Source organism: Penicillium cinerascens (assembly GCF_028974065.1).
Source record: "Penicillium cinerascens strain IBT 15544 chromosome Unknown scaffold_4_segment0_segment0, whole genome shotgun sequence".
NCBI classification, from domain to species: domain Eukaryota; kingdom Fungi; phylum Ascomycota; class Eurotiomycetes; order Eurotiales; family Aspergillaceae; genus Penicillium; species Penicillium cinerascens.
Window position 1 is genome coordinate 811,217 of NW_026695297.1, and position 25,201 is coordinate 836,417.

A 25,201-nucleotide genomic window follows, 5' to 3' on the forward strand; every position below is an offset into this window, starting at 1 on the left:
CTGCGACTTCACTCACTTCCGCCGAAAATTGTGGTTGGTTCACTAAACTAACAAGTTTCCACCCAGGTTATTATCGGACTCATTATAGCTGCTACTATTAAAGGGCGAAATGAAGTCAGAAGTGGTGACTGTTCCTGGGCCGTTCACAGAAAGTGCAGATTTCAGTTTCGAAAACCAAGCGTCTTCTGCACCGTCATCTCCCTCGGTTACTGAAGGAAGTAGCCAAGGCCTTTTACAAGTGCTTGGAGTATTTTTGATTATTTTCAATGTGTGGTAAGTATTACCCTGTTTATGAAATAGATTCTTCAGTATCTGACACTTGGGTAGGGGTCTAAATTTTGCATATGGATCGTTTGAGAGTTTCTATGCTCTGACATACATCCCAACTTTCTCAGCGTCTGCCATATCATGGATCGGCACAATTCAAAGCTGGTTATTGATTGTCTCCGGCCTGATCTCCGGTCCTCTCTTTGATCTTGGCTATTTCTCGTTCATGATCGGTGCCGGTTCATTCCTGGCAGTTTTTGGTTTCATGATGCTAAGCCTTTCACATCAATACTATGCAATTTTCCTCAGCCAAGGAGTATGCATGGGACTGGGGTTTGGTCTGTTGTATATACCAGGAATCACACTTATCAGTCGATCATTTGTTCACAAGCGAGCCGTGGCTTTGGGTTTTGCTACATCTGGTGCCCCTGCGGGAGGTATCATCTATACTGTCATGTTTGATCGACTGATTTCGAAGTTGAGTTTTGCATGGACTGTCCGCATCATGGCTTTTGTGATGCTGTCTCTGTTTCTCATCGCTGCTGCCCTGCTGTTGTCTCAAGGAAGGAGCACGACAACAATAAGTAACAACCAACGAAGGAAGCTGATTGATATGCGAGCTCTCAGAGATCTTCCCTTCTGGAGTTTTATTGCTGCTAACTTTCTGATGTATCTCGGATACATAACACCCTTCTATTATATCCCGACATACGCACAGACGAAGCTTGGCACTTCACGATCCCTCGCCTCTTATATTCTCATAATATCCCAAGCATCGTCGATCGTCGGTCGTGTCGGCACCACAATTTTTGCCCATTATTATGGTTCAATGATGTCTTGGATATTCTGCGGCATGCTCTCCGGAATTTTATGCTTTGCCTGGATTAGTGCAGACACCCTTTTGCGTTTTATTCTCTTTGCCGCCTTCTATGGTAAGTCCCAGCTGGTGTCTTCCTTCTGAACTTTCGCTTATGTATCCAAACAGGTGGTATATCCGGAGCCTTAATTCCCCTCCCACCAAGTGTTTTCTTCCATGTTTGCCCAGATATAGAAATCCTTGGTACCTGGCTTGGGATGGCTCAAAGTATCAGCAGCTTTGCATCCCTGTTGGGACCACCAATTGCAGGTGCACTCGCTTCGATCGATTCTCACGGTAGCGCCGATCTTAACTTTCTCAACATTCAATTGTTCGGTGGAATCACAATGAGTCTCGGGGCCTTGGAACTGATGCTTCTGTGGTACTTGCTTTGGAAGATCAGGGATAAAAAAGGCTTGTTTTGAAGTGAATAAGAGATACTGGCCCTCTCAGCGGCTATGTGCGACTCTTGCAATTAACTAGGTTGTTTTGAAAAGTGATTTGTCTCATATTTGACAAAAATATAATTTGCTTGTTAAATCATGAGCTCAATAACGGAGACGCGATCGGTACTCTTTGACTTTAATCACCGGCGAAGAAACAAGACATTTTCCGCGAGCGTCATATGCCTTGGCTACCACGTAAGCTGGTTCCTCTCCAGTTTGGAACTTTGTTTCGAACCCATTCCTTCTTGTCTGGCCGAGTGGAATTTCTTCGCCAAGATTCTGTTCGTAAAACTTCCAGATGGTGGTCTCCGTATCCCCATTCCAACTAATATAGATAGATGTTCCATTTGACTCTTTGAAGGCGACCAATGCTGGCTCCTCATATGGGAGAGCATGCCAATCAAATTTGAACGCGCGGTAATTCTCCGACCCGGGACCTAGTCTTCCTGAATCCAGCTTTGTGAAGAATATGGTGGTCCCGTCTGGCTTATGCTCGGACATGGCACCCTCGTAGCCCCAGTTGATAAACGCATTCCCGTTTGGGAGAAGTTGGACATTTCCTTGGGACCTGACTGACAGATCTCCGGGTGCCCGAAACATGGCTATCAGCTTGGCTGTACGCTTTTCCGTGTCAAGCTCGACGACTTTCCCGGCACTGTAATCACGAGTTTTCAGAATGGGGCCTCCAGCCAAATTCTCATGTGCGGAGTTGTCAAAGAATGAAATGATCTCCTTGGATCCTTTTGTTTCGTAGTGCAGGTATTTCTTATGCATTCGGGTGTCGTGCTGCCAGCAGAAGTCGACGCCTTCGCCAAGCAAGAAGTCGGAGTGCTTCCCTCCCAGTTGCCAGATGATATCGCCAGTTTCGCCGTCCATCTTGAATATCGTGCACATGCTTCGGGCGGACAGCAAATAAGTGTTGCTTTCCGGGTCGACATCAAACGCATTCATGTAAAAGTAATGCCACACTTGACTTGAATTCACTCCCAGTCCAGCATTGCCACTCTGTAATGTCAAGTTGGTCCCAGCAGGATCGACATGGTCAAGAGAACTCCATTCCCATAAGACCTGATTTGTATCGGTATCCACCTTTTGAATCTTGTTATCGAGAATCCATTGCTGATTCTCTGACGTGGCGCCGTAATCGGTTAGATCGTGAATTTCGGGGTCGAAAATAGTGAAGACAGCTGAATGATCATCGAAGAATAGAAATTCATGCTGGTCGGCCAATTTGTGACCTCCGCCTTTGATTTGCTTGAGCAGTCGGTATTGGTTATCGAGGATAGTGGTGTGTCCATGCCCGTGCCCCATTGGCGAGTTGTGCGAACCGTCGAAAATGCTCAGTACTTGCTCTCCTCTATAGGTGTGCACCTGTAAGTTTTCACTTCTCGGACCAACGTATCCAAATCCTGTCCAAACCAGCTCCCCTTTATCGGTATAGATATAGGGGCCGCTCTGAGCGGGACCGTGGCCGGTATCATCTGCAAAAGTGCTTTCGGGGGTATAGAAAATAAGACCATTGGCAGTATCATTTGTGGCTGGGATAGTAATATTCAGGACAGGGACAGCGAGATCCGGTCTAGATTTGTAGGCCAAATTTGCACCCACATAGCCTGTGAAATAGAGTATCGCTAGATGGGAAAGGCGAGTCATGGCGATTTACGGATTCCCGGTGTTCAGATCAGCTTATGTAGGTAAAGCAACGCTATAAATGAGATATTTCACTCATTTTGTATGAAATATCAATCTTTAGCATCGTGACTGGAGGTCGCCGAGATCCGTCCTGAAATGCAGAGGAATATTTTGAGCGGGAGATCTTCCCTTTGTTTGTCAGTCGCAACCGAGATAAGCCCCGACGTACATCCGAGAGTGCAGATTGTTAGCATAGGGAAGAGGGGGTAGAAAGTGGATTTCAAAAGAAACGCCACTCTTAAACAGAAAGGGAAGGCCCAGGCGTGGAGACCTCAGAGCGCCAAGTAATCGATCGCCTCTTGGGCGTTCATTCCACTTCTCCAGTGGTTAGCGATCAGTGATCGGCGATCGGCGGTGATGATTTCATAACATTGTCTATCATTCGGCGACTCATAACGAAATACATTTAGGATGAGACGACATACAGAAAACTGGCAACCAAGCGCGTGTAGCCCATTTACCACTACAGGCATGTGCTGCCTAGTAACAACACATATACTTAGCTCGCAGCCTCTCAATATGCATGGACGTATCATATATGTGATGTATGAGGTCCAATGGTTCCATGTTACCCCTCACCACCTCCGGCGGGAGGAACATTTCCACCATTCTAGCCTGCCATGCAAGTCAAAGAAACAGATCACCGAGTACAGGAAATTCGTCATGTTTTCGGTCTCCTCTGCTGACTGTGATTTGGTTGAATTCTGCCTCAACGCACCACCAGATCGACTCGTGGGTAGAAAGGACCTGGGGAAAAAGCTTGTCCGAATCTCCGAGAATCTAGTGATTAAATATGGCCGGTTCGTCACGAAAGAAGAGGCACTCAACCAACAGAGAGCCTTTGAACTGGTTGACCCGAACGTTGTCTGCATCCCTCAAGTCTACCGCTTCTTTTCTGACGAGAGAGGGCGCGGGTACATCATGATGGAGTTTGTGGAAGGCAAGATTATAGATCCTCTGGATGATCAAACGCTCATTGATAGGCTCGTGCGGATCCTTGACCATTTCAGTACGATCACGAGCGATGTCCCTGGGCCTCTTAGCCGTGGTCCCTGTGCTGGCCTCCTCTGGCCAGACGCCGAGGAGCCTCCCACGTTCGAGAGCAAGCAAGAAATGGAAGTGTGGTTCAACAATAGGTTATTCCCCGGAGAAGGCAGCATGTCATTTGAGAATTGTGATCTCGTCCTATGTCATCTGGACATCGCGCCTCGAAATATTATCTGGAAACCCGACGGGGAAATCTGTCTGGTGGACTGGGAATCTGCTGGCTTCTACCCTCGATTGTTTGAGTTTTGGCCACTGTGGAATCTTGGAGAAAAGGAAGGGGTATTTAACGGGATGCTTTTAAACTCCATGAGGCCTCTCGCTGAGTATGAATCGAATCAGAAATGGCCAATCTGTCGGGTCTGGTATAACACCCAGAAGTACTCGCCGTCTTCTTTGTGAGTGATCATGCCCTCCACTAGTCACTGCTTGCCATCGCTCACGGCGCCAAAAAAAGCCAGGAAAATAAGAGGAGGTCTGGTCTGCGTCCAGTGCCAAACGTGGAAAGGGCCCCTATTCCAGGAGCTCCAATGCCCCCTCTCATAATTGCATATGAATTTGCGATTGGAAACACACCAGATCTAAGCTCACCATGGCCCGAAAGGCAATCAAAAGAGTACTGGGAAGAAGAATTGCCGGAGCATCTTCTGAATGACACGCTGGAGAAAGAAGCCATCCTAATGAGAGCTGCGCGAGGTGCAGTGCAAATTGCCAAAGAACGACCAATCACCATCATCAGTGTTTCTATTGGAGCTCTTACTGTACTCGGGATCTATGTCCAGAGACTAGCCACACTGGAGTACCCAGCGAAGAAACCTTTCCGATGAGAGTGAGTGAGTGGTGCTGAAGAGGATAGAAGTCTAGAAAAGAGAATCTGCGACCAAGTACATAGTGGTGGCTAGCTCACCGCAACATAAAAGAGCCTCTTAGAGCTGTTGACAAGTTAATTCACTATCGAATAATACACTCAGCGACACTGAGAGCTGCTGTGAATACCAAACATCATTTAGGGTTCCCATTCGGCTTGAAACCCGTCTGACAGACCTAACCCCTAAAAAGTTAGCTGTATTCATTCAATCGAGACACCAAATCGGCATGAATCATGGTGTATTCTCGTTATATCAACAATACCAAGCATGAGCCACCAAGATCCGCAGCCCGACCGCATCACTATAGCTCTTCCGGCAGGAGGGTCTCGGCACTGTCCGCCCTTTGGCCTGTCAAACCTTAACGGAATCGAAGCGGTCATCCCCTGCGAACCAGCAGTTGAAACCCCACCGATAATTTCGATTCCCGAACCCGATAGTCTGGTCACGACAGGCCGTGCATGTGGACTCACGCACAATCAAACTAGCCCATCAGCCCTGGCGTCAGCGCTGGCATCTGGACTTTTGACAGGAGATCGTGATACAGCCACTGTATTGACGGGTGACACCGTCCGGATAGTATCCTAGCGGGTACCGAGGTCGTGGATTGACGTGCCAAGAGCCGAGTGCGGCAGGAGACGTGTCAGGGGTGTACTGTACATCCTTGTTCGGAGCGCAGGGACGTACCGATGCGAAAGTACTCTACATCTGTCGATCGAACCGATCATCGTACACAAAAATATTGTGAGCTGCATGGAAGCCAGCGCGTGAACGGCTAGCACCCGGTAAACCCGACGGTGTATTGTTGAAACAAATAATGCGTCCATCTGCAGATAGAAGCATACAACACGCACAATAAAGAATCGGATACTCCGTACCGAGCCACGGAACAATGCATCGTCCTCACCATGCAAGGATCTCCATCCCGTCTGGAACCCAATCAAGAAAACCCACAGAACAGAGCCGAACTCCGCTCGATCAGGCTAGTCGACCGTTACGACCCATCAAGCCTTCCTTCCCACGACCCCCAGCCACCACTATTTCCATCCGGACCAACCGGGTCAAACCAGAATTCCCAGCAGACTGGTTCAATACCACCCCTTGCTTCAGATGTGACTCTTGCCCTTGCCCGAGCCTATTCTACTCTATCCGGGATAGAATGTAGGGTCTTTGGATACATCGAACATCGAGCACATGGCCAATTGCAGGCTCGCGAATTGCAACCCCCTGCTCAAAGCCGGTGAATACCGAGTTCAACTTCAGGCAACCCGTCCCCTTGGGTACTTTCTCTGCAGGGACTCATTTGACAGCGGGTGCATCCTTGCTTTGGCGCCGGGCGTTTTCTAGCGGTGGACTCCCAAGTTGGCCCATGTATGGGATGCAGTAGCAGGGTGATAATGGCCGAAGGAATGGCCTAATGCAAAGAAACGGTGCCTAGTAGGGGATCTAGCAAGGGTATTGAGGGGGCAAGGCGGACTTTTGTCCAACCCATGTCAACGGCTTGGGATCCGATACCTTGGGGAATGAAAACGGAACAGCGAAACACGAATACCACAAGCAGGCTTCATACATAGAACGGAGACTACAAGGCAAAGGGACCGAGGTCCGTATTACAAGTATCCTCAAGAAGGCTAGACTTCCGTACCGCAACTTAAAGGCCCACAGAGTATTCAGCGCCCCCACATTTAATCCCAAATAGGAAGTAGTCTCGACAGGGCCAAAGCGGGTGTGGCGTATCTCTGGTTTTTTATTCCGACCAATTGACGCCACTTGTCATGTTCGAAACCCCACGCATCGGTAATGGGGACGTACTGTAAGTTAGCGATGGCGATGCCATTTTGATTACACGGTCCTTAGAGTGGCAAATTCTGGGTGTCAGTTATGAAAACTCCACATTCAATCGGCTCGGTCCGTCCAATGGCCCATGGATACTCATTCGGTGGGAATGGTGGCCACGTATGACGGAGGAAGGGCTTTCTTCCCGAAGCTTGAACGTCTTGAGGGATGCTTGTGACATGATCGATATGCTAATCTCTGTCTGTACTACCCAGGATGTACTGGGTACATCCCGGGGGCAAAGGACAAGAATTCTCACGACCAACACGGAGTGGCTCCACAATGATGTCGTGGGCTGGACGCGCTGTGCGAAAGCCTGGCCAGATGTGGAAATCGATATCGTTACGAGTGGGGTATGTCTCGCCCCGCTGCCGGGGGTAATAGATTGTTTCTGCGCTTGGAGCACAAGCCAGAAGCTCGGACTTACAATATAGACTATAGGCTATAAATTTGTGATCTAGGCCGTAGGGGAAAACTATTGGAAATCTTATTCGGAACGGTAGACTACTGCCTTGTTGGGAATACTCGCCGTGCGTTTGGGGATGCTGAGCTGAGACAGCTTGGGACCGCGGAAGTTGACCGTTCACCCGGCCCATACGTAGCCTGTGTAACTTGCAGGTAAGTATCGGAAAGATTGGAGAGGCGTGCGACCGTTGCTGGTCGAAAAGTACGATTTCAATTTGCGCGACGACCCATGCATGCTACTATCTGTCCGATATGCGAAACCAAATAACCGTAACGATGTCTCTGGGCCGCGGGAATAAAAAGTCAAATTCATGTGAACGGCAGTCGTTGCGGGCAGTTCGCTGTACAAGGCGCGTCGCTTTATTCCTGGATATTCAAGGCTGCTATTCTCTCTTCGACGCGCCGTACGACTTCGGGGTCCGGATCTCGTTTGACTTTCTTTGGTCTGTAGATATTGTTAGCACAAGAATGAAGAAATACGAGTTGGAACCAACATACGGAATTCGTATAGTCTCTGCACACTTCGCCTGACCACACTTTCCACAAGTATTGGCGCCTTCATTATATCCCGTGTCGCAGACATGGCATATGTAATGGACCCGACGGCGGGATTTTCTGAAAGTGCGATCGGGCTTCAGCTTAAGCAGATCCGGTGGGTCGACATCGCCAGGATAGCCATCAGGATACTTATCCGGCTTGGGCGGCTCGCGGGGACACTTCTTGCAGCGAATATGTTTGCAGCACTCGCACTCCTTGGATCCACCGGCAAACACCTTCCCACAAGAGTGGCAGGATCGCCGGACTCGCTGCCGCACGGGCTTGCAGATGAGATCCTGCCCGCTTGAACGCGACTGCATTTTCAGAGGCGCATTGGGGTCGCCAGTCAACATGAAGTGCTGATTGAGCGACGGGGCGCCGTACTGCCGGGCGCGGATCTCGAGGATCTTGGGCTTGGGAATCCGCGGCTGCTCGGCATCCTTATGCTCATGAGGCGGGAAGCGGGGGCACTTCTTGCAGCGTGGGTGCTGGCAGTTGACGCAGACCTTGTCTGGGCCGAAGGTCGTGTCGCAGCGGTGGCAGGTGCGGCGCACGCGCATTCGGATCGGCTTGGTGACTCGGGCGAGCTGAAGATCGGTGGGCAACTTCCACTCTTCGGGCTCGAGGGTGAGCCCGTATTTGGCGAAGAGAGTGCGTGCTTTTTGCTGCTGGATGACGCTGTAGTTGGCTAGCATAGCGGGTTGTTCAACAACTGGCTTTGGGGCCGTGGCTATGGCTGAGGTACTGGTCCAATGTCCATGTTAGCAATCGGTGCGATAAAAAAAAAAGTTCATATGAAGTGTAGGTTATATAGCGTACGCTGTTGTGCTGGATTGGCCGGTGACCTCGGGGGCTATGGTCATAGATTGACGCTTGGAGCCGGACCGCGGGCGCAGAACGGTCTTCATGCGCTTCAGATATTTGGACAAGCCTTCGAGCTTGTCCTCGGCCGGGTGGCCGGTGGTGTCTTGCGGAGACATGTCGAATAATGGTGGATTTCAGACGATTTCACAGTGGCGCAAGAATGCAATGGCGAATGCTCGGTCGCAGATCGAACCTGGGAAGTGCACAATCACTTCATTCCATATACATCAAAAAGTCGTAATTCAAATGATGCTCGTTCCAGTCCCGAACCAGCGAGTTGGGAGACCCGACGGACAGGGTCTAATTAACAGGGAACACCCCGGGGTGAGATGTGTGGAAGCGTCGAAGTGTCCAAGTGTCGAAATCGAAGTCGAAGTCGACGAACCATGTACGGTCGAGGGTTGTCGAAAAGGTCGCAGTCGGAGGTTAGGGAGCGACGACACTTTTATGAAGAAACGGGAAGCGCAAGCTAATAATAACCATACGGCGAGTGAAATCAATACGGTAAAATGAAAAAGTATAGTGTGCGGGTGGAGGCAACCCAAGCCCGGGCACATGGGGGTGGCGGCAATCCCGGGGCTCTGGGTTGGTATGTATGGTATGTACTGTAATGTGCAGGTACTCGTACTCGTACCGTGAATTCCCCGCCTCTGGGAGTATTGGGAAGCTTGGGACATGGAATTATGTCACTGTGCGATACATCCATAGGATGTACGGAGACCCTCGGCCCCGATCCTGCAGCTGGTTACCGGCTATCAGGTACTGTATGGCAGGGACATCCCTGGTATTCACGTACGGGTGGGTTCTCCCCCACTCCACTCCTGGCAGTACTGTACGGAGTACCATAGTACTTTGATGCTCTGTGCTTCGGTGTTTGTGGTGGCCCACCCCTCCCGGTTGGCTCTGGGATCTGGCATCCCGTTCCGGGGTTGTGGACAGGCTCGCGCATTTCCGTTGACACACCATTTGTCTAATCCCATCTTTATTCAGCGTCTCCTGATGCATCACCCCATCGGACCCTGTTGTCGCGCTCGCCAGCGCGACAACACCCACACGCATCGAACAGGCTCGTCGGATGGCATGTCGATGGTGGGCCATGGCGGTCTGAACCAAACACTCGCACGGAAGTACCCGCTCTCTGCTCGGATGATTTTCCAAAACCAGTTAATTTCCACGGATCGACCAAGTCGGGAGGAGACTGCCGTTATGGGGGACTTCGTTGGCCGATTCATAATTCATGACTGATTCAGTTCCCAATCTACGTATTTGATTAGGGGCATCGTCCAAGGCTTGGCCGAGCTGATCATCCGGCTTCCATGTTTACTTCTTCCGATTATTCACTATGAAACGGCCGGATAATACAAAGCTCCGGGCTCCCAGCGGCGAGCCAGAGCCTCGGGCTCCTATACGCTATACGCATGCAACATCCTGAGAGTTTGTGTTAGACTTTGGCGCAACTCCGTGTGCAAGTATTTGTCAGTTGCCTTTCTCTCCTACGGGGTTACTCGGAATGCACTTTCTGCAACCTGGCGGGGTACTCCGTACTAATCTCGCCACTGCTATCTGCAGCCGCTGCTCAAGCCCCGAAAGGCGTTTAGAATATGAGGCACAACGCTAGAGCACACATTCCCTGCAACTATTCTGCACACCATCGTCAGGCCGGTTACGCCCACCACGAGGACAGTGCGCGACCCGGAGCCACGCTGTGCATGACTCGGGTTTCCCTCGACCTCGGGGTATTTCCCAGCACAATGCATAACAAAGGGGGAGTTTGTAGATCTTGATCTCTGGGGCCGAGCGGTGTACTCGGTAAGACGAAACAGTGATTGGACGGGACTATCGATCTGGAATTTTCAAACTTTGGGCTACGGGCGATGGCGGGCTCGACGGGCGCGACTACTGCAGGCTATCACCGCCCCTCAACTGCGATGATCATTCCATGAATTTCATCCCTCGTTGCGCGACGGTCCCACCGTGTGCTAACTAATGTACTCTGTCCTTTCCGTGACGCACCCTGGTTGAGTTTGAGTGTCTCCATCCTTCAAACACATTCGGTCATTCGCCGAGTCGACAAACGGGGTCATAGAGGGGTTACGGCAAAGAAACGGCTGAGCAGCGCGTGCTAAGCTCCCTCTGAAGCATGATTTGACAATCTCGCGTTCATTCACGTCGCATCGCGTTCTTCATGACTTGTAATAACCATGGGTGGCTTCGTACCAGACACACCGCCAACTGCAAGCTGAACCAACCCCCTGGTAAATGAACCGCCCAATTGTTTGTTCCCTGGCAGGACAGTTCGTTCCAACGGAGGTGGTCAGTGCCTGCGCCAACCCACCGGGACTCCTACCTCTTGAGCTGGACTCGGGTCTATCCCGGTTCTCGACACCGATACACCGATCGATGGGACCCGGGGCGGTGGGTCCGTCAGAGATGGAACTCCTGATCCCAGCCGTCCACCCGCTCGGGCAATGAATGCCCGGCACGAGGTCCACCCGGTGGAGAGTAAGTTTGCTGGCCTGATCCCGTGTGCAGACCGTGCTCGGTACTCCAGTACGGATGTGTACAAGGACCGTAATGAAGTACATAGTACAACTATGAATTTGATATTTGACGTGTTTATTTCTTCGTGGAACCCTCGTCTGCACTATTTGTAGATTATTAGCGTCTTGCTGCTTCAGACGATCGGGCCTTCGTGTCAGTGATCATGCCCCCGGTCCAGTTTGCAATTTGCAGAGTATGCGGATTACGGGTCTGCAGATGGCATAAATAGTTGCCTACAAAAGTACATACACCAGACTTGTCTTGTCAGGCTATCAGAAAACCGTTGGAAAATTCAATCCAGAATGTTTTTCACGCCGTTCAGTTCACGATATTGATGAATTTTTACCCCAGGGGATGAGTTTTCTTTCCATGTTTTGCAACTTGGACCCATCTCACAGGAAAAGTTTCACCAAGCCTAGTTAGATCGTACAATCCGCTGTTTCTATTGCCGCCTGCCCCTCAGTGCGAGAGCTGTGCTCGTTCCAAACACGGCAGTCCCGCGTCGAGGATCAAGCCACCTTGCAATGGGCTTGCTGTACACAACATCTGCCCATCGAACGCCGGTTTTCAAGTGGCGACATCTTTTTTTACCCTCGGTGTTAAAGGTATTAAATGGTATTAAATGTCAAGTAAGCATCACCAGAGCCAGCCGATGACCATAGTGAATGTATTAGCGCCGTGCTTTACCCTACATATTCTACGACACGGCAGCAATACCACGCCACCTCCCAAGGTTTCGACGGCGTATAAACATGGCTGAGGTCTAGTGTCGATAATCCTGACCTGCTCTGCGTCTAGTAGATTGGCACTTTGCTGGTAGACTCTGCTCAGGTACTGGATCAAGCAGGACGCCCACGGTTGGGAGATGGGAGAATGAGGGGCACAAGCCCTCGTAGCGGCCGATCAGGGCTGGGGGGTCCAAAAGGACCCACCAATGAACAATTGGCATTGGCATCTACATATGTTCGAGTCATGCGGCAAAATTCCACTAAAATCTGATGGGATCGTCACTAGAGAATACTGTAGATCCAGGACGGGGGATAGGACCAGCCGCATATTATGGGCTTTTCGGGCGGGGTTGCCGGTGTTCGCCATCCGTGGAATAGTCTCGCTTCTCAAAGTTCAGCTTCATTTTCGGCTGAGAATCAAAGTGGGATCGTTGGCTGTCACGCATGGAGATCAAAAGCCTACAGGTTTTAGACTGTGCAATCGGACAAGGTCCGCGCAGTTTCCGTGATCGCACTAAGAGACTAGTCCGGTTGAATATATTAAAGAACAGACACTGATCATTTCAGGGAGTTCATGCGGCAAAAATACTCAAAAATCAGGCTGTCAGATCCCCCGCTAGCTCGAGACTATAACCGGCACCGTTGTAAATCATCATGTCAATCATTGTGATAGATCACCCGGAGGAAAATCTGATTTTATTGACATTATACTGAATCCTGGGCCTCTTCGTATCTGATTTGTCAATACGGCATGCCGCAGATCATTCGCTGCGCCGCAAACTTCAACCAGTCAAACGCCCGCTCTATACAAGCCTCCAGCTGGATATCCAAAATATACCGATTGATCTGAAAATATGTGCTCGGACCGTGGAATAGTCGGCTTGAATGGAACCTTTAGTCGGACCCGGCGAGCTTCTCCGCAATGGATGTAACATCCTCGTCTTCGTGTACTTCAATAACCCGGTTCACTTCGGCGGAGTTGCGCATCAGCTCCACTGCACTGGCGTACATCATCCGTTGTGACGGGTTGCAGTTCACGGGCAGCCAGTAGAGGAGGACGTAAGGGACGGAGAGACGACCGTCGTTCTATATACGCAGATCGCTATGTCAGCATGGTTCATGATTCACGGGAGTCCATATCCTGAGTTGCACTTACCATGGTCAGTGGGTGGCTGAGAAGAATGTATCGTGGCGAAGATTCGGGGAGCTCGTCAGCGAGATCCTCCATCTTGGTGTAGACTTCGCCATCTTCTGGGCGGATCTCTTGTGTCTCTTTATCGATGATGTCTGAGACCCAATCATTAGCAAGTGTGTCCTGGATTGAGACGTGACCGCTGTCCGCATCGTGTGTCTAGTCTGATATTGGCATGTGAGATGTGCGTACATATGATGGCCTGGGCTTCCTTGGCTCTGGAGGTGGTGAGACGAAACTTTCGCAGCTTCTCCCTGGTCTCCGGAGAGAAGGTATATAACCGCGACTCGGACTAGGAACCGTCAGCTCGCGTCTCCGAGGGGATGTCGCATGTTCCGATTGAGGTCACGCGGACTGTCCTTTGGAGACTCACCATGCTGAATATGCGTGGACAACAGAATCTGTTGTTTTCCAAAGGTATTTCGTATCTCCTAAGCTGGTATACTCGCAGCAGGCAAAAGAGGGTGGGCGTACGAAGAATGTGAGAAGCTTGCTATCGCCAAACTGAAATGCGGGCGGAACATCCCCCTCCCCCACTTGCGTACCCTTCCCCGTCAAATCCCCTCAACACCTTCTCACAGAGCAAACGCCTCAACCCCCCTTCATGCTAAGCCGACTGAACTTGTTAACCCGCCACTTCTCCCGTCAATTCGGTTCCTCCCGTCCTACCTCTCCGACTCACTCGCCCCGGGTCCAACATCCCGGTCCGTCCGCAATGACATCACCCCATCCGAACTTCACCAAACCCATCCACACGGCAGCCTGCCTGATCATTGGCGATGAGGTTCTAGGCGGAAAGGTGAGAAGATACTCTGAGGTCGCGGTCTACCGGTATTGACGTATCTAGACAATCGATACCAATTCGCCCTTCCTAGCCAAGTTCTGCTTCAACCTCGGCATCCAGCTGAAGCGCGTGGAGGTCATCCCGGACGATGAGGAAGACATCATGGAAGCAGTGCACCGCATGAGCGCCCGCTATGACTTTGTCGTTACCAGCGGAGGCATTGGTCCAACGTCCGTACCCTTTCCCCGGAACCGCAACCACCATGCTACACCATGCTAACCCCAACCTACAGCCACGACGACATTACCTACCAATCAATCGCCAAAGCGTTCAACCTCAAGCTCCAATTACACCAGCCTGCCTTTGAGCGCATGAAGAAGCTCTCAAAACCGCACCCTATGCAACCCAACTTTGACTGGGAAACCCCATCCCCAGGCCTAACCGCCAAACTGCGCATGGTCGAGCTCCCCTACGACCCGTCCATCCCCGCCGAACAACAAGCCCTGTTCGTCGCCGAGGACATGTGGGTTCCAATCGCCGTCGTCAACGGCAACGTGTATATCCTGCCCGGCGTGCCACGTCTCTTCGAACGACTTCTGCAGCACCTCAAGCCCGCCATCACGCCCCGATTGTCTGATCCCGAGGGCAAGGGTACCACCCGCTTCATGATTAGCACGCCGCTGCCGGAAAGTGCCGTTGCGCCTTATCTGACTGAGCTGGCAGCTAAGGTCGAGCCGAAGGGTGTCAAGGTCGGTAGTTATCCCCGCTGGGGTAAGAAGCGGAATACGGTTACCCTTGTGGGCGCCGATAAGGCGTTTTTGGAGTCGTTGGTCGCTGAGGTTGAGGAGAATGTACAGGGAAAGCGGGTTTCTAAAGAGGATGAGCTTGACCCGCCGTCGGATTCGGAGCATGTCTATAGCCAGTAGGGCGATGGAGTCAAGGTTGTATCATATCAGATTTGACTTTGCATTAGCTCGTTCTGTGCAGAGCATACATTATTCCAAGATCAGCTATCAGCATTCTTTGCTGTATGTTCCCGCAGCGTCAATAGGCCGTATAACGTGTGTGAAGTTTTGGAATGGTTAGCTAGTGCCAACGTCGGGAGGGTACCCTGTGTCTTCATCGGGACGATATTGGATATAGTTGCCGGCTATGGATGCCAACAGCTACCCGCTACCCTCGGAAAATGCAATGCAGAGTACTTATGATGCATGACAGGTCAGCACCAGCACCTGGGCATGAAAGCATTGCAGAAAGGTCACACTACAATATAGCATGCACATCAATCGGGCAGGAAGTCAATTGAATTGATAGATCGGTGGAGTTCCCTCCCGACCTTGGAGCTTACGAGCCAGATTCACGACGCATCAACATGATCATCGGAAGCAAAAACCCCCTCGACGAGGAACTTATATTGACAGCCGAGTCGTCTCGCCCGAGACAGACATGATAGACAAAACATAATAGCCAGGACAAATCTTTTGCGACAAATAAAACAAAAAATAAAGCAGACGCAGAGGAACAAAAGGGGAATCAAAATGTTTCATGAGACGAGGGTTGGCGTCAGGCATTCATCGATTTGCAGTTTTGCAGAGCAGTCCAAGCTGAAAACCCCACTCGAAAGCCGCAGACACAAAGCCACTTTCCGTTCTTTCCTCTTGTTGTATCCTTTCCCTTTCCTCCCAGCACGGGGAGCGATTATAACCGTATTTCCATTCCAATTCTCTCTCGCTTTTCCATATATCCCACCGAGGTATTACCCGTTCGTATGAACTCATTCTCTTCGCGTCTCCGATTCTCCGACTTTGTGTCCGGTTTCCGTATGTGGGTTTCGAGACTGGGCGTGGGCAGCTTTACATGATGACGCACTTGCTGCAGCAGCCGGCGCTCTCGCCGGGCTCGCTCACGTCCATCTTGCCCTCCGGTGCGCGGGCACCGAATGCTCCGGAGCCGGAGGGATAGGACGACATCTCCTTGTTGTAGCGGCGAATCTCGCGGACGAGATCGTAGAAGGCGTCCTCGACGTGGATGCGGGACTTGGCGGAGGTCTCGATGAACTTGCAGCCGAACTGTCGGGCCAGGGCCTCACCCTCTGCAGAGATCCGGTGTTAGCTTGGGGTTCTTGATTTAGGTCGAACGGCATGTGGGGAAACGGGACGGGGGAAAATGTACCTTGCTCGGAGACCACGCGCTCCTTGTCCAAATCGCACTTGTTGCCGACGACGATGATGGGGAAATAGTCCTTGTCCTTGACGCGCAGGATCTGCTGTTGGAAGGTCATGATTTCTTCGAAGGATTGGCGCGACGTTATGGAGTAGATGAGCAGGAAGCCCTCGCCGGTCCGCATGTACTGTTCCCGCATTGCCGAGTACTCTTCCTGGCCTGCTGTATCCAGGACGTCCAACAGGGCGACCTCATCGTCGATGACACACTGCTTGCGGTAGGAATCTGCGATGAAATACGACCGTGAGCGATTCGATTCGATGCAATCCGACGGTGCTCGGGGCGGGTGTGTTCGGCTCACCTTCAATTGTCGGGTCATACTCGTCCACGAAGTGGCTCTGGATCAGTTGGATCGTCAAGCACGACTTTCCGACACCACCTCCACCGACAACCACCAGCTTATACTCTCGTAGGAACTGCAGCGAGGAACACGGTCAGCCATTGGGGAAAATTCTTGGGCTCGTTGCGATCGGGAACGCGGGTGCGAGAGCGAGGTCGGGACGGAGGTCGATGCGAGAAAGGGAGGTTCGTGGAGTTTGGTTAGGAGCGGTATTTCAGGATGGAGCTTACCTTTGAAGCCATTCTGGAAATCTAGAGGAAACCCTTCCCGAGAGAAAAGGCGCAAGAGAAGATCAAACGGAGTCTAGACAAGACGTAGAGGAAAAAGGGTCCAGAAAGGAAATGCAAAACACGGCGGGTCTTGCGAAGGGTTAGGAGGAAACTGATTAGGGGGGGGGGGGGGAAGAGAGGTTCGGAGTGTCGACGGGAAGAAAATGGAGAACCGCTGTTGTCCTGAGCTTCTTTGGCTTGTGGAGCCCCCTACACCCCGGGCTTTCTCTAGCACTTATACAATTGACGGTCGAATAAGAACGACCGGAATGAATAGGTTTTTACGGGGATTAAAAGCAACGCCTTAAAATCGAGAAGAATAACATGGGGGCAGGGGAAGGGGCAGGAAGAGCGAAATTCAGGAGATCGCAAAGTGGGGAGCCGGCGGTGATTGGGTGAGCAGGGGAGATGAGTGGTGATTGACGGAGCCTTCTTTTGATGGTACTTGTGTTCTTCCGGGCGAACTGATGCATACGGGTCCTGGTGGTCCTGGTACTCCGTAGACTGGTCTGGTTTTTTTGTGTTCCTGTGCTTGTTTCTACCATCTCCCCACGTCTTCGGTGCTGACCCTCAAAATGTGCTAAATAAGATCGAGCTTTGGTACGCTACCATCGGGTTCCCACATTGATTGGCCATCTCCGCGGCCCCCTGGGGACGATGCCGTACCCTGCTCTGAACTTCCATAGGACAGATAGGACATGTTCCGGCACAAAGTGCCCAATTCTCCGACCCACGCGAGACGAACAAATTAAATCTCCTGCTGTGCCTCTTGCGACTGCAGAGTCCACAGTCACCTCCAGACTGGAGTGGATCAGCCGTCCCTGGTGGGGATGGGTCCAGGGCGCTTTAGGGTATCGGGTTAGCTCGCACCGCTCAGCGGCACGCTGGTGAGGTCTTCGGATGTAAGGGCCGTAGCTTTTGTCGGGCACCAACAGAGCGCTCGTCGTCGTCTATATATCTTGGCTTTCTTGTGTCACCTGGATGGCTTGCAGGAGCCGCCTTGCAGGTGGATTGCATCATCCCGACGCCCCGGCCTCTTCTGTGTCAACTCTTCCGTACGAGGCTTTTCGTTTCTCCGGAAGTCCGTGTTCTGGAACGGAGGACCCCGTCCATGTTCATTTTTCTGTTCCCATGTCCATGCACACTGCCTCCGGTGATCGCCTGGCGGGTCACGCCGTAGTAAACATTTGCGACTGTAGATCGTAGTATAGAACCCTGGAACGGTCGGAAAATCCGGGTTTTTGCAGAACCGCCCCGCTCATCCACCCACACATTTGAGATCCTCGCGGCGTGTAGTGTCACATTGGAGGCCCCATCGATCCCACATTGGCACCGTCCGGCCGGGTAACGATCGCCTTGCCCTAATTGATACCCCTCCTTTTTTACTTGTCGGTCTGTGGGATTCCATGGAGATCTCATGTGCTCCAAAATGCCAAGGATCCAAGGTTCTTGACGCGGGCACGATGCCCCTCTCATCCTAGGCGAGGGGACTGTGCGGCTGGCATTCCGTGGCACGTCGGAATTTAATTCACCGTCCCGCGTTCTGGAAGCTCACTTCGAAGCTGCAGTGTTTTTTGGTTTGTTTGTGGAGATGCCCAACTCAGCAGTTCGGATCGATATGTGCCGGGTACAGCTGCAGGATGCGTCGGGTCAAGGGCTTGCAGATGCGGCCTAGATATGATCGATCAAACTCCCCGATTCGTGTACCAGACGCACGGCTGGTGGTGGATCACGGCTTGCTGCAGGTGTCGGAATCGGGCAAGTGAGCGGTTCCGAGACCAGTTACTGCATGGGGCTGTTCGTCAGGATATATATATGCATCCATGCTCGGGTATCCTGGGCAATTTCAAACTTCAAAATCTTGACGGGAGTCGATTTCATCTTGAATCAATTGAGGCCGAGTCTCAAATTCAGATCTGAGATAAACGGTCTGCAGCTAAGCATGCAGCTCTTTAGCATCATCTCCCCGTTTCGCTATTTACTGAAAAAAAATGCATTTCACCTGATCTCCGACTGGATAGCTTATACATTCTCCTGTTTATCATAAACGAACCATCGCGGCCAGACAGGGGCCTTGTATCTCCACCAATACCCAGACAAAGGAGGCACACAGTATCACTATCACATCTAGATAGCCATACTATTGGTGCTTTTGCTAACGACCAATGCCCGCCCATTGGTGCTTCTAGACTGCTTCACATGATTAAGATCTAATGCAGCGTAGGTGACACAAGCTCCCGTAGACTAGTATTCCAAGATTTTGTGTTCAATTCTTATATTGTGAAACCATATACGGCCAACTCTATCTATGTACCTCCAATGCCTCAGACTGTCATACACACCAAATCTATGACTTGCGGTGCATAGTACCGGCGCCAGCCTGTTCAATGGTAAGTGGAAATGTCTAGAGATCAATTGAAACGTCGCAAGACATACCTGGTGGTTGGGGAAGACCAGAGTATCCGCAATGACGACGTTTTCCCGTCGCCCGGCAGCGAAGACAACAACCTCGGCGATATCCTCGCCGGTCAAAGGCTCAACACCTCTAGAAATCATGATTAGTATAGTGGCGGATGAGGTAGGCGGAACCATGAAATCTACTCACTTGTAAACAGCGTCGGCCTTGGACTTGTCACCGTAAAATCGCACAACAGAAAACTCCTGTGTATATGTTAGCTTGGGCTTGGAAATAATACAAGTGTGGAGAGTCGCACAGTCTCAACCTGCCCGGGGTCAATCTCAATGATGCGAATCCGTGTAGCGATAAGCTCCTTGCGCATCGACTCGGTGAAGGAGCGGACGGCCGCCTTGGTGGCGCAGTAGATGCCTCCACCGGGGTAGGGATCACGGCCAGCAATGCTTCCAATGTTGATAATGTCACCGCGGCCGCCCTCGGGTCGCTTCTTGAAGATTTGGAGAACAGCCTGGGTCATGTGGATGAGACCGGTAACGTTGGTGTTGAACATGACGTTCATATCTTCGGTGGCGATGTCGCCAGCATGGGCAACGCCCTTGACGAGACCACTGTAGAGACATTGTTAATATCCTGCTGTATAGTTGTCCATTGGACCTATATTTAGTGTTCGATGATGACTCACGCATTGTTGACAAGGACATCGATCTCCTTGAACTCCTCTGGCAGAGAGGGAACGAATTTCTTGATCTCCTCCGGGTTGCTAACGTCCAGCTTGACCGGGTGCACCTTGACACCATCACCAACTTCCGCCTTGATCTCAGCAGCGAGTTGGTTCAGTGCGTCAATACGGCGCGCCGTCACGATAAGCTTCAGGTTCTTGGGCGAGGTGCGCGCGAACTCCAGGGCCGTGCTCTTTCCGATACCGGAGGAAGCGCCGGTAATAACGATAGTCTTGCCCTCGAGGCGCTTTGCCATTGCGGAGGCCATGGTGCGTCGGATAGTGGTCGGTTGGACAGCTAGAGAGAAAGGGCTGGACTTTGCAGAGAGCGAAGAGGTGGGGAGAGGGGTGGAAAGTCGGCGTAGGAGGTTAATTGATCTACCACAAGCTCTAAAATGGTTCATGAAGAGTGTTCGTGTCTCTCAAACGAATTCCAGAGAAAATAAAAGAACGGCCTTGATACCGTGCGGGGATGTTGCTGGCGTCATCTCGGGTTACGTAATCAAGTAATCGCCGCGACGCGAGATCGGCCTTCGCGCCGAGTTATTTACATGGCTTAAATGTTCGGCCATGCGCCGGCGAGGTCTGTAGGAGCTTCGTCGCTTGCTCGGAAATCATCTAGTCTCCGCTTTGTGTGGGTTTATCGCGCTACCCGCGGTAGAATGGCAGAACACCCTACAATGGAATTCACTTTCACTCAATATTGAGTTCTACACAGAGTGTGTTTTCAATTTGCCTGATGATGAAGGAAACAAAGAGCTTATCAGCAGTAGACTGTTCTGGTGTCGAGGATCTCAATGTTTCAGCCCGCCTCGTCGTACAAAGAAACTCCGCGGCCTTTCCATTGTCTTGTCTTTCAGCAAGGGAAGGCATGTTCGACGTACAACTCAGCTGCCCCACAGACACCCTTGAAGAATGCAGCCGCATGATCCCTGTAATTCATCCAGATATGGAGCCATAAAGCAAGATTAGAACTAACTCTATTGCATCCTTCTATACTAGCGCAGTTTTAGCGAATACTTATCCAAACCCCGTATCAAGGGCTTATTCCAGGCGCTTTTCCGGGGAAGATCCGTGTGGGGTCAAGTCTCCCCCGGGGAGGAGACTTGTTTAAAAAGGGTCCCTGCCAGTGAAACTCACTCGGTGAACTTTGCAACCGGGTGATTTCTACTATTCTTACCATAAAAATGACACATCTACGTCTTGAGCCTTCCTTGCTTGACACCATTGCGGGCAAGGTGGCCGTATTGACCGGGGGAGCAACTGGTATTGGTCGCTCAACCGTCCAGCAACTATGCGGTAAATGCACCCCAAATGAAAGTGGTATTGTCACACTTTCTAACCAACTCTAGAACACGGTGCAAAAGTAGTCTTCGGCGACGTCGTCGAAGAGCCTTCCCGAGAACTAGAATCCGAACTGAGCCCAAATGCCTACTTCGTCAAATGCGACACCTCGAGCTACTCAGACCAGCTCGCGCTATTCAAAGCTGCATATGACAAGTTCGGCAAAGTGGACATTGTGGTCGCAAATGCCGGGATCTCGATCCGCAGGGACATATTCGATCCCGCCGAGGATATCACGCAAGAGCCCTCGATGAAGGAAATCGACATCAACACCAAAGGCGCCATTTTCAGCGCACGCATAGGCATGCACTACCTGCGACAGGGTGGGGGCGGAGACCTGGTACTGGTGAGCAGCATTGCCGGGTTCAAGGAATGTGGGGGTCTGGTTACCTACACGGCCAGCAAGCACGGCGTCGTGGGCATTATGCGGGGCCTTCATTTGACCGCAACTCCGGAAAATATCAAGGTCAATGTGATATGTCCCTGGATGACCAGTATGTTTTCTTTCTATGTTTTCTGGCCTGAGCTAACCGTGCATAGAAACTCGGATGGTTGTCGGAATTGAAAAGGGTTGGCATGAGCGGGGCCTGCCCGTGAACGAACCTGAGGATGTTGCCAGGGCCATTGTAATATGCGCCACTGCTAATCGAGCCTCGGGTGGATTGACCCACCAGGGTGCTCGTCTTCCGTTCGCTGGGAAGATTATATATGTTTCAGGTGGGGAGAGCTATGAAATTGAAGATGCGATCCAGAGCCTGGAACCCGCGTGGTTGGGTAAGGAAAACAGCGAATTCCTTGAAAAGGGACAGGAATATCTTGCATCTGACAGTACAAGCTGGGATGAGTCAAAATTGTCTTAATGCCCGGATGGGACATATGGTCAAAACAAAGTTGATATAGTGTCTAGGTGACGGGAAACTGGGAACTGCCGCTTTAGGAAGCCGTCGGCTCTCGGAGCACAGTACATATCTTGATACCTAAGCGATGTCTCTCACTAACTACTTTCTTTTGGGGATTCTTTGTCCTGTCTTAGTGAAACAAGTCTCATGAGTTATGAATCTACTTATGTCATTTGCCAATTTTCTCTGATTTCCGTGCAATTCCTTAAAAAATATATCCTTCTGCCCCTTCGTACCCCAGTCAACGTAAGATAACAGCCGGAAGCTCTACCAACCGAAAGACTCCTCAACCAATTTCAGCCTCACGGAAGGGTTGCTTTCAATTAATCTGGCAACGACCATACGGACTTCATCCGCCATTCTGGGAGGACCGCTCACAACCACAGTGAGCTCTTGCTCCATAAATCTGGCGACCTCCTCTTCCAGCAGCCGAGGAATCTCCATACGTTGGTCATGGAAAATCACAGCATTCATCTGCTTGAACCTGGACTCTCCAAGCGCGTCTTCAACGGAATCAACCAGGGACTTGCTTCTGACTGCCCATATCAGTTTGTGCCATCCCCGGTGACCCAACAGTATGGGCGATATAGCAGTAACGCCAACTCCACCGGCGATTGCGATGATATTCGGCGCCTGGGTGATCTCTTCGCCCACAATGGAGGTCGGACGGTAGGTAGACTCAACAAGGACGGGCAGGTGTGACTTTCCTCGGAGATGTCGAGTGATGCCTGCCTCGGTCCGGATGTATATGAGTAGCCCAGAGCGACCTTGTAGACTAACTTGCCTTGATCCATGGGCTGACTCCGATCCTGAGTCATTCCCGGTTGCAGTGATATTGATCTTGGCAATTTCCTCTTTCCCTTCAGCTAAGCAATCCAATGACCTCTTCGAAGTCCTAGTGTCGCCGCTTTGCTGGAAATCGGCCATGACAGAGAACGGATGGTTCTCCCACATGCGCCAGGTCAGAGTCGGGAAATATAGGTAAACATGCCCATCCGCTGCAATTCCTGGGATCTCGAGCTTGATATAGTCATCGTCAACAATAGACACATGCGCTGTTAGGATACCATGTCTAGCCATTCGCAAGATTCGGAACCCACGCTCAAAGGCCCATATGGCAAATGCGATATAGATCCAGTTCTCAAAGCCATATTGGTGAGCGTATTCGTAATAGATGTGCAGGTAACAGCCGATCAAAGCCAAAAGAGAGAAGAAGATATGCCATGCCAAAAATAGCTCATAGCATCTTTTCCGAATCTGCAGTGTCGACATTGGTATCAAGATGACCAGGGAGAGCGTTGCAATGATACCCCAGTACCAATACGGGAGCTTGCTTTCACTCGAATATGAGTAATCGACGCTGTAAATTTGCAGATACATGGCGGAGTGCAGGCATGCCTCAATAACGCAGATCACTGCAACCCATCGGTGAAGAAGGAGAAAAGTGGAGTGAGACCAGTTGGTCAACCACAGCAGGACATTGTTCCGACCCGAGTAAAGGAACAAGAGTGGGATGTTTGCGAAGCTGAGAACTCCAGCGCGGTTGCTCACGTAACTAGCGATTTCGATTGGCTCTGAGGCATACCAGGCGCTCGGGTTGGCAGTTTCATAGCCGACGGCAGAAAGAATGATGTTGATGATGATCAAGTAAGCAATAAACAGTGCTTGGCCTCGCGTAGGCATGATAAACGTGTTGAAAACCGGCACTTTATGTCGATTGCCGATGAGCGGCGGGAGAATGAAAAGTGCTTCGAATTTTGCTTTCCATGGCCCAGGAAATGGAATAAATCTTGCCATTGAGAGGCTGATTGGGATGATCGCGCCGGTCAGAATGAGGACAAGTCTGTAGGTTACGTTAGTACATCTAAAATGTACCAGAAACCGTTCAAAACTTACCCGTATGTCTCGTGTGAGGTTTCAACGCGCTCAACATTAGTCAGAGTATTGTATTGGAGCGTGTAGGTCGCACCGGATACCAGAGATGCCGATCTTAGAACCTCGGTAGAATTGACAGTTATATTCGGTGTGAACCCGATGCTCCAAAGCGCTTGCTGGTATGACTCCTTTGGCAAAGGTTGGTTTGCCTCAGTGCCGGCAACGTTCATTTCCCAGTATCTCTGCAAGGTAGAGTTGGCCTCTGTATGGCAATGAGAGTACATGCAGTAAGCCAGGGTCTGCAATAATGCATCATTCTCGGCATAACATTTGGGATCGGGATACTCTTCAATCATCCAAGATGTGCCCATGTCAACCGTATCCATGTCACTCATGTCCATGTCACTCATATACATGCCGCCCATATCCATGCCTTCCATGTCCCCTGTGTTCATTGAACAGTTTAGAGGATTGGTAATAGCTGCTCGGCAAGCATTGGCGCAGGGAGGATAAAACATAGAAATTCCGTAACCGATCAATCCGTGGCCGGGTCTTCCCATCGTCATTTGCGACGAGATCACTGGGGCAAATCCCAGCAAGAAGCCTATAGCAGCATAGGACCGGCGACGCATGGTTGGCCCGAAAGACAAATTTCGAAGATAGCCCTACTCAGGAAAAAAGGTTGAAAAAACAGCATGGAGGCAAACATAAGTGAAAGAGAAAACCCTGCTCTGAATCATTCTCGAGTGAACCTCATCGGGGCTGGTCTTTGCAATCCAAAATCTCCGAGCTAGGTGATTGTCACGGCAAGTGTCGCCCGACCTTCCAGAATAGAGATGGATTTGCCGGAGACATAATCCAATCATATCTATGGTTTTTCGAATGTTGAAATGAAAGATAACTAGTCAATGAATTGAGGAAGAGTGAAAATGAGCGCATTTTTTTCTATGGCTTGGAGTGGGCCTCTCTCCGAGAGGCCCGAGTCCAAATCGGCAGGTG

The 25,201-nt window shown here is 51.0% G+C and overlaps 10 protein-coding genes across 10 annotated transcripts; 4 read left to right on the forward strand and 6 right to left on the reverse strand.

Moving 5' to 3' along the window:
• Positions 1 to 109: 109 nt before the first annotated feature.
• Positions 110 to 1,548, forward strand: N7498_008260 (uncharacterized protein; the record flags this gene model as incomplete). The annotated part of the gene is made up of 3 exons (XM_058455322.1): positions 110 to 270; positions 328 to 1,199; positions 1,253 to 1,548. 3 exons carry the CDS (start codon positions 110 to 112, stop codon positions 1,546 to 1,548), a joined length of 1,329 nt encoding a protein of 442 aa, XP_058305310.1.
• Positions 1,549 to 1,671: 123 nt separating this feature from the next.
• On the reverse strand, positions 1,672 to 3,222 carry N7498_008261 (arylsulfotransferase family protein; the record flags this gene model as incomplete). The annotated part of the gene is made up of 1 exon (XM_058455323.1): positions 1,672 to 3,222. One exon carries the CDS (start codon positions 3,220 to 3,222, stop codon positions 1,672 to 1,674), a length of 1,551 nt encoding a protein of 516 aa, XP_058305311.1.
• Positions 3,223 to 3,924: 702 nt separating this feature from the next.
• Positions 3,925 to 4,707, forward strand: N7498_008262 (kinase-like domain-containing protein; the record flags this gene model as incomplete). The annotated part of the gene is made up of 1 exon (XM_058455324.1): positions 3,925 to 4,707. One exon carries the CDS (start codon positions 3,925 to 3,927, stop codon positions 4,705 to 4,707), a length of 783 nt encoding a protein of 260 aa, XP_058305312.1.
• Positions 4,708 to 7,832: 3,125 nt separating this feature from the next.
• Positions 7,833 to 8,989, reverse strand: N7498_008263 (uncharacterized protein; the record flags this gene model as incomplete). The annotated part of the gene is made up of 3 exons (XM_058455325.1): positions 7,833 to 7,917; positions 7,971 to 8,753; positions 8,829 to 8,989. 3 exons carry the CDS (start codon positions 8,987 to 8,989, stop codon positions 7,833 to 7,835), a joined length of 1,029 nt encoding a protein of 342 aa, XP_058305313.1.
• Positions 8,990 to 13,036: 4,047 nt separating this feature from the next.
• Positions 13,037 to 13,710, reverse strand: N7498_008264 (GMF family protein; the record flags this gene model as incomplete). The annotated part of the gene is made up of 4 exons (XM_058455326.1): positions 13,037 to 13,228; positions 13,299 to 13,429; positions 13,527 to 13,626; positions 13,708 to 13,710. The coding sequence occupies 4 exons, from the start codon at positions 13,708 to 13,710 to the stop codon at positions 13,037 to 13,039; spliced, it is 426 nt and encodes a 141-aa protein (XP_058305314.1).
• A 221-nt stretch (positions 13,711 to 13,931) lies between these two features.
• On the forward strand, positions 13,932 to 15,044 carry N7498_008265 (flavin adenine dinucleotide pyrophosphatase; the record flags this gene model as incomplete). The annotated part of the gene is made up of 3 exons (XM_058455327.1): positions 13,932 to 14,133; positions 14,182 to 14,348; positions 14,411 to 15,044. The coding sequence occupies exons 1-3, from the start codon at positions 13,939 to 13,941 to the stop codon at positions 15,042 to 15,044; spliced, it is 996 nt and encodes a 331-aa protein (XP_058305315.1). The 5' UTR covers positions 13,932 to 13,938.
• A 927-nt stretch (positions 15,045 to 15,971) lies between these two features.
• On the reverse strand, positions 15,972 to 16,923 carry N7498_008266 (Ras family protein; the record flags this gene model as incomplete). The annotated part of the gene is made up of 4 exons (XM_058455328.1): positions 15,972 to 16,210; positions 16,291 to 16,566; positions 16,643 to 16,757; positions 16,912 to 16,923. The coding sequence occupies 4 exons, from the start codon at positions 16,921 to 16,923 to the stop codon at positions 15,972 to 15,974; spliced, it is 642 nt and encodes a 213-aa protein (XP_058305316.1).
• Positions 16,924 to 19,297: 2,374 nt separating this feature from the next.
• Positions 19,298 to 20,488, reverse strand: N7498_008267 (SDR family oxidoreductase; the record flags this gene model as incomplete). The annotated part of the gene is made up of 5 exons (XM_058455329.1): positions 19,298 to 19,330; positions 19,387 to 19,495; positions 19,556 to 19,611; positions 19,665 to 19,974; positions 20,049 to 20,488. 5 exons carry the CDS (start codon positions 20,486 to 20,488, stop codon positions 19,298 to 19,300), a joined length of 948 nt encoding a protein of 315 aa, XP_058305317.1.
• A 783-nt stretch (positions 20,489 to 21,271) lies between these two features.
• N7498_008268 (NAD(P)-binding protein) lies at positions 21,272 to 22,288 on the forward strand (the record flags this gene model as incomplete). The annotated part of the gene is made up of 3 exons (XM_058455330.1): positions 21,272 to 21,383; positions 21,437 to 21,922; positions 21,969 to 22,288. 3 exons carry the CDS (start codon positions 21,272 to 21,274, stop codon positions 22,286 to 22,288), a joined length of 918 nt encoding a protein of 305 aa, XP_058305318.1.
• A 306-nt stretch (positions 22,289 to 22,594) lies between these two features.
• Positions 22,595 to 24,657, reverse strand: N7498_008269 (putative ferric-chelate reductase (Fre2); the record flags this gene model as incomplete). The annotated part of the gene is made up of 2 exons (XM_058455331.1): positions 22,595 to 24,170; positions 24,224 to 24,657. 2 exons carry the CDS (start codon positions 24,655 to 24,657, stop codon positions 22,595 to 22,597), a joined length of 2,010 nt encoding a protein of 669 aa, XP_058305319.1.
• Positions 24,658 to 25,201: the final 544 nt, after the last annotated feature.